Here is a 7,788-nt window from a genome sequence, read left to right as displayed (position 1 = left end):
GTAACCTATCGGAAAATTCTCGTGTGAGTTCCCAGAAACAAAACCGTGAGGGCGTGGTCGGGGCCCAAAAAGGACAATATCGTGCTACGGTGGTGGAGCAGGCCCAGAAAGTGGTCCCCCCCGAGCCGGAATGTGATAAGGTTTGTCTATTAATACCTACTAACAATTGTGGCACATGTTAATATGCATGTAAGCAAAACAGTTATTACATAAAAGAAACATGGTAGTAGATTCCTCAATGGAAGATGCAAAATGCCTTAAGGGGACATTTTATATTAGTTCTTGATCGGAAGCTTTGCAATGACTGGATGTAAATTATTCATCTTCACCCCGAAGGTGTATATAAAAATTTATATTTACATCTTAGCAGGTGGTTTCCGCAAGTTGTCGAAAAGAAAAATATATGAGATATTTACATCTCTCCCGTTAGAGTAAAACTCATATTTGCATACCCCAAAGGTGTAAATGTTTTTTTTTTTTTTTTTTTTTTTAAACAAACGATATTATCTACACTAAAAAAGTTGAGAAGTGGGATAAGCCTCTCTCAATGGGCTACTGTAAATATATTTTTTTACATCTCAAATTTGCATATGTTTATTGAAGATGCTCTTATAATAAGGAAGAGTAATAAAATAGGGTATTGAAATGTATTTGGGAAGAGATTTTTATTTTTTTAATTAAAATATCTTCTGGTACATGATTATCAAATACGTTATACTCTTTTACTTCATAATGGTAAATTTGAGAAATAAGTACATGGAAGGGATTTTTAGAAAAGATCGACCAAGTCTCTTCTCTTACACATAACTGATGATATAATATAATGAACCAAGAGGTTCGATCCCATAGTTTGTTTATGATAGATAATAGCTAAAGCTTGCATGAAAACATGTCCATAGCTAGCTAGCAACATTTTCATGAAGTGGCAAATAATCTTCATTATTTTTACATCGGTTGAGAGGTGACAAGTGGGTGGAAGCCATGTCGAAGACTTGCTTGCCAAACTTTGTCAGTGTCGGACATGGTGTAACCACATTCATGCTCCTTCCAACCTTCCAAGGCATGCACTATGCCTGCTATACGCCATGCACTCATCACCCTTCTTGGCAACCAATTCTGAGATATAAAATAAAAAATTATAGGTCAATCTAATTTTCGAATTAAACAGAAAAAAGTGGCAATGAAATTAAAAGAATTATTATTGTTTTACTCATTAATTAATTGCTTACTTCACAAGAGTAAACATTCTCAAGAGATGTGGGAATCTTCATCGCTGGGGTATAGTGGTAGAAGCAGTCTTTGCGCAATTTTTCTGGTGGGAGTTGGGAGAAGGGAACAAATAATGTTCCTCTTGGTGCACTCAACTGCTCTTTTTCTGTCAATCCATCTCCAACTAACCAAATCTGAAAAGTTGATTTGCATATATAAATTCAATATTACAATATAAAAAGGAAATTGTTATTAGTCTTCTAAAATAGTTATGTTGAACTATTTTTCTTTTGATGACTAGCTGAGTGCGTGATCATTTTATTTTATTTTATTTTTAATAACAACTCTCGATATGAAATATTGTTTTAAATTGAATTGGATATCATGGGTCAAAAGCAAAATATATAGATGATAATTGATACCTTGTGTGCATAACTTTCTGCAAGAACCAAACTACTTTCAGTGGCACTCAATGATTTGGTGAGCTTTAAATATTCATCTTCGTGTAATGTAGCTACCTGAAATAAGTGCAATGGAGATAAAAGATGAGTAAAATAGCAATACTACAAACACCAAGTCTAATATCAACTCTTACACCAACTTGGTCATATTGTATGAGTCATTTTTACATGATCTCATAATATCAGTGGTCTCACATCACGTAAGAAAGTTTATATGGGAGTGATGATGAGACTTAATGTATGTAACCTTAAAAACAAATACATTTAATAAGTGATATTGAATTTAACACGGTAACATGATCGTGGATGGTAAGAATGTACTAGTACAAAAGTTTTCCTCTATTCTTATAGGGGAGCTAGAACCATGACATATGAACTTGATACATATAAATCGATGTTATATATGTTTATTTACCTGGATACCCTTCTGGTACAAAGCAAAGGCAAGGGCATAAGCAACCTTTGTGAGGTTACCTCTAAAAACAACTTGAGTTGTCCCTTTTGGAATGCTGTTTAGGATTACAGCAACTGCTAAGCTACTTCCATCCACAACCTTGATTTTGAGATGAGGATGCCTTTGAACATAGAGACCACCATATCTATTCAGATCCTCACCCTGCATGCAAAAGTTTGCAGTCAGAAGGTGGTGAAAGATTAATTAAGGTTGGGTTTCATGTAATCAATTTTGCAGGATATATAACAGAGGGGTCTTCCGGGAAATAACCAAATTTAGAAAAAATTATAACTGAAAAAAAACATAAGAATTAGACTTAACGACTAGAAAGTGAATTCAGATGAAAAATTAAGGAGACTATGACAATATATAATTCACTCAGATATTGGAGGTAGAAACTGGCCTGATTCAAGAGGCCGAGACTTATAACTTTGACACCCCTTTTCTCAGCTTGAACAATGGCTTCCTCAATTAAGCTATTGATAGCTCCTTTCTGGAATCGAAAGTAGTACTGCAATATTTGTATAAACAAAGCGCAATCATATGAAAAATGTTTCTGCCTAAATGGTCTATTAAAATTGAAGTTTCAATAACAAACTATATATACTTTTAGTGAAAATTCAACTATATTTTGGTGTATAAGATACATGAGAGCATACTCGAACTTTTAGATGAAAAAAAAAAAAAAAAAAGGGTTCTCACTTGCATAGTGTATTTGGGTATAACCCAAGTTTGTAATCTGAGCTTGTTAAAGCACTGCCTCTCAACCACAAATGTACGACCACAGATCCGAGTTAACACCATGTAACACAATGTCACAGGCCACATCAACCACAGGTACCATTTTGATGTGTGGGGTATAGAAGCCAAGGAAGCAAACCCTAGCGGTAGATGATAGATGGATTCCGGTGTTGTTAGATGGGTTAGATGAAGGATATCTGGCGATTCCTCCTCTCTCTTGAGTGAAGTTTCATAGAGTGAATCAGTAGAATTGTCCATGGTGCCATATACGTAGTCGTAAAATGGCATAAAGAGAGAGTAATTGGTTCTGAATTGTGTGTGATGCAAAGAGTGAAACCTGTACACAAATTATATAATTAATTAAATTAATCATAATATTATAAAGGTCTTCAGTTGATGATCTCTTAAATTGCCTTAAAGAATAAATCAACAATAGTTTGTTCATTTAAAGAATTAGAATTATGAGTTTTGCATAGATTAAGAGTTGGAATAAAGTAAGTCATGAGGTGTAGGTATATGTCATAATTATAATAATCTTTAAATTAGTTGTTGATTGGCACTAGTGTTGCATTTAGCTAGCTATATAATTTTTTCATACATTTATATGTACTTATACATGAATATGGGTCTCTCAACTAAGCAGTTTATTACGCTTTTGGGTTGGATGCTTTAATATGGTTTCACAATCAGCAAAGTGTATACTCACCTTCATAAAAAGCGAACCAAAAAAGCTTTACATTGGAGAATCAAACCCTGAACTTTTTATATGCTTAACAAAAAGCAAGAAGCTTGCTTTTAACATACAACATTAGTTGGGTTTCTTTCCCTAACAGTTCAAGATTGTGAATGTCTAAAGTTTTTGAATATGTATACTTCACTATGTATATACTATATACCCTCTACAAGTATGAAAATTTTTGTATTTAATATACATATATAAACATAAATATATAGATACATCGTATATACATATATAGGTGCGCGCGCATGTGGGGAGAGAGAGAGAGAGAGAGAGAGAGAGAGAGAGAGATTCTTACGAAGGGGTATACATAAGATACTTGAGAGGAGGAAAGAGAGAGAAGAGGCAGTTTGGAATAAGTTCAAAATTGCAGTGTCCCATGTTATTCATGAAGTCAATATAAGTATGATAGCCAACAAGGGATATGACAGAAACTGTTCCCATGAACACAGTTGCTAGCAGTGGCATTGAGAAGAGCAAGGAATATACTATGTGCTCCGCAAATGGGTGAATCACAGCTGCAATATAATAGCAAGTTTACATAGATACAACACAATTACATTAAAAACTGGAGACTGGTACCGTTTTGTTCTATAAAATGATATTATAATCATCGATATATTTATGGTCAAACATTACAAAATAATGATGAGGTTATGAAATGATATGGGTTAGCGGTCTTACAAGTAATAGGTTCAGTAACGATTGAGGAATGGTGATGAGAATGGTAGCGGGAGTAGAGGTAATGATGGTGAAGTGCTCTATGAAACCAATAGTAGAGGTACTCCACAGGACCAGCATGAAGTAGAATTGTTGAAACAACTCCGTCTGTCCTCCAAAGTGGTACATTTTGAGCCCCAGAGAACAATCGGTTGGAGAGGTACATTAGGGCTCCATTGAACAATATTTGGTCATCCCTGTAACAAACAGGGTTAGTTAGATCTTTATATAGATCAAATTATTTATTCATTGCACTCAGAGTGTTGATTAAGTTCTGTTTAATTTTTTCATGTCGTCATTAGGTACACTATATTCTACATACACATAGTATACACATGGATACAAAAATAATTAACAACATTATTTATCATGAATATCATTACTTATATCTTTTCTAAATCCATACTTAATTATATTCTAAGACATGTTAAGAGATCCCTCTTTGTCAACTAAAAAAGGTGAAGTGACTAATGTGTCATTTTTATGTTAATTGATATTGTGATATTAGCAAGATTCTAAAAGGCGATAAGCGCTAGTCGGGCGTCGGACTGGAGCTTAGCGCCTAGGCAAACAAGGCAGATTTAAGTAAATATATTATATATATTTCATGTAAATAAATGTTTTTGTATATAAAATATATGTAATTACATCATAAACTACAAAATAGAATGACATATATATTATGAAGTATTGGAAGATAATGAAAACATGGGGAACAAGCATATAATGTGTGTTCATTTAAGTATTCAACAAGTTTCTTACAATTTACTGGAAAAAAAAATTAAAATGCAAAATGAAAGTTATATATTTTCTATCTTAAGTAAGTTGCAACTTAGACGGGTCGGGCGGGCTAGGCAAGCGCCTCAGCAGGTCTAGGCGCCCTTTCTTAATTTTCAAACACCTAAGCATTAATCGGGACGATAGACAACCGCCTAGTGCCTAGGCGGCGCTAGGTGAGGCCTAGACACTAGTCGGAGATTTTTAGAATAGTGGATAGTAATTTAAACAATCGAGAATGATACTGTAATTTCCCTAACGACTTTCTTTACTATGTCTATTTTTTCTCTTTTTATAATTGTACATATTTTGTAAACTTTTATCATCACATACATATAGCATGTGTACAAATATCTAGTTTGGATAATAAAAAGTTGAAAATAAAAATCCAATCTAAAAAGTCACATGCATGTGTAAAATGGAAAAATGCTTTTTTCAAATGTTCAAAAAGAAAAAAATTTCCCTCTTTTTAAAATTCTTAGAACTTCGTCATTTTTTAGGTAAAAGCAAAATACATGCATTTAGAATTTTTACAGGAGAAATTTGTCTTCCCATTTGATAAAAAAAATTATAATAATTTAATTATATGATGTGGTACCCTTGAGAAATATGAATGAAACTATTAGCAAGGGTAATTCTTATGTGCGAGAAGACTTAATTACTTGGATTCAAATTATTTGCTTAGTTCTCATTGCTCGAGACACCCGGAAGTACAATTCGAACCATCGCTCTTCAAGAACAACTCGAGTACTTGTCAACCTTGTCTCAATTATTATATTTGTGTGCTGGCATATTATTCAAAAGGTGTCGAGATGGGGTCAAGTTGTTCTTGGTGGGGGCTCGAGCAAAAGGAACTTCGCAAAGGGTCCGAATGCAATTAACACCTGATGTCAATTCAGCCTTTTTCTGACAAATTTTGCCCAGAACTTGGAAAAGGAGGCAAAAATCGCTTTAACCCTCTAAAAAAATTGTATTTTCCAAATATTCCAATCTGATTTAGGGACGCTTAAGGACCACCATACGAACACTAACAAATCACAAGCAAATCAATGGTAAACTAATAAATCACTATAGACAAGTGGTAAAAAAAAAAAAAAAAAAAAAATCACTATAGAAACACAAAATCACTTTACCATTGACATTATATATAATGAAAGATCTCAAAGAATGAGAAGAAGATGAAAGTCACCATACGAAAACTTATAGATACATAAATATAAAAAACTTATATATAGGTACCTAAATATAGGTATAAAGATAGAAAACCTAAGAATGAAGCTCAGATTATAAGGAAACTTGAAATTTATTAAGCAGCTGTAAAATAGAATAAAATTATATAAAATAAAATGTAAATGAAATCCCAAATGCACTGACCAGTTTCTTTCTCTGTCAACCTGATCGAATTCAAGACCCTTGTCAAGAATTCGACCATTGCCTTTGGCTGTTCGATATCGAGAAAGAGTGATCCATATCTGGTTGTGGATCATCCTCCAAAGCATAAGTGGAAATATGAGGAAGTAAGTTATATCTCTTTCTTTTCCGCCATTCACCATGAACAACAATGTGCTGTGAATGACCCAAGGAGCCATGATGAAGTACTGCAAGTGAAAACCCAGCATATATACATGACAGCTGAAGTAATTAGTAAAGCAATATATAAAACAATTAGAAATGTACAATCATGATGCTGATGATATATAATGTCAATGACTAAACCCTAACACACTATAATATATATATATATATATATAGAGAGAGAGAGAGAGAGAGAGAGAGAGAGAGAGAGATGGAACAATAATAATTAGGTAAGAAAGTGCCTTAAAGCTTCCAAGAGGTTTCCATGGCCAATCAGTAAGAACTCCAGGCATAGAAGCCATATTCTTTGTTGATTTTTGCAGTGTATTGGACGGGTGTATATATAGGCAGTTTCTGTGGATTTCTTGATCAAGTTTTTTATTTTCATTGTGGAGATGGATTTTTTATCCCTTTTTTTTTTTTTTTTTTTTTTTTTTTTTTTTTTTTTTCTGGGAGATGGATTTTGTTCGGTTAGCCGAATGTAGGAAGAGGATGGGGTGATAATTTGATTGATTTGGTAATAAACATGGGGAAATGATTTATATGTGCTTTTTTTCCCATTAATTTTTTTTTTTTTTTTTTTGTATTATTCAATTCAAACTAATTAAAAAAACAGGAAGTATCCGATACACATTGGTAACTGACTAATTCCTCTTTTCATTAATATAAAAAAATAAATAAATAAAAAATATCTTCCACATGCAACCCCAGTAACGCATGAGACAGTAGCGTACTTTAAACTCTTCAAAGGATACACCAAAATAGAACCAATGACACCAAAAAATACATCCATATAAATTCAAACCCTAAGTTGGAGGCGTGCCATAAATATTAAACATGAATGGGCAAGCATGTGAAAGAAAAAAAAAGTGAGTGAAAATTAATTTCCTACATTGTTAAAACAATGGCACATGTGCTAGTATTAAATATTAAACATGAATGGGCTAGCATGTGAAAGAAAAAAAAGTGAGTGAAAATTAATTTCCTATATTGTTAAAACAATGGCACATGTGCTACTTAATACTATGGTCCAGTAACATTTCTTTTCACTTGTAAATGAGAGGTTTTAGGTTCGATTCTCGCCAAAAGAGAATTTGAACCACATTATTGCT

The 7,788-nt window shown here is 33.2% G+C and overlaps 1 protein-coding gene across 1 annotated transcript; it reads right to left on the bottom strand.

Annotated features, from left to right (window-relative positions):
• Positions 1-668: 668 nt before the first annotated feature.
• On the bottom strand, positions 669-6,749 carry LOC137748136 (very-long-chain aldehyde decarbonylase CER1-like). Its single transcript, XM_068488223.1, has 9 exons — positions 6,476-6,749; positions 4,289-4,521; positions 3,903-4,122; positions 2,827-3,202; positions 2,528-2,635; positions 2,086-2,286; positions 1,632-1,727; positions 1,230-1,403; positions 669-1,116 (listed from the first exon to the last, which is right to left on the bottom strand). Exons 1-9 carry the CDS (start codon positions 6,718-6,720, stop codon positions 946-948), a joined length of 1,824 nt encoding a protein of 607 aa, XP_068344324.1. The 5' UTR covers positions 6,721-6,749; the 3' UTR covers positions 669-945.
• Between the last annotated feature and the right edge of the window lie 1,039 nt (positions 6,750-7,788).

The sequence above is a fragment of the Pyrus communis genome, chromosome 10 (assembly GCF_963583255.1).
Source record: "Pyrus communis chromosome 10, drPyrComm1.1, whole genome shotgun sequence".
Classification (NCBI taxonomy): Eukaryota; Viridiplantae; Streptophyta; class Magnoliopsida; order Rosales; family Rosaceae; genus Pyrus; species Pyrus communis.
The sequence above is the reverse complement of the archived record's forward strand: the minus strand, read 5'-3'. Positions and strand labels throughout refer to the sequence as shown.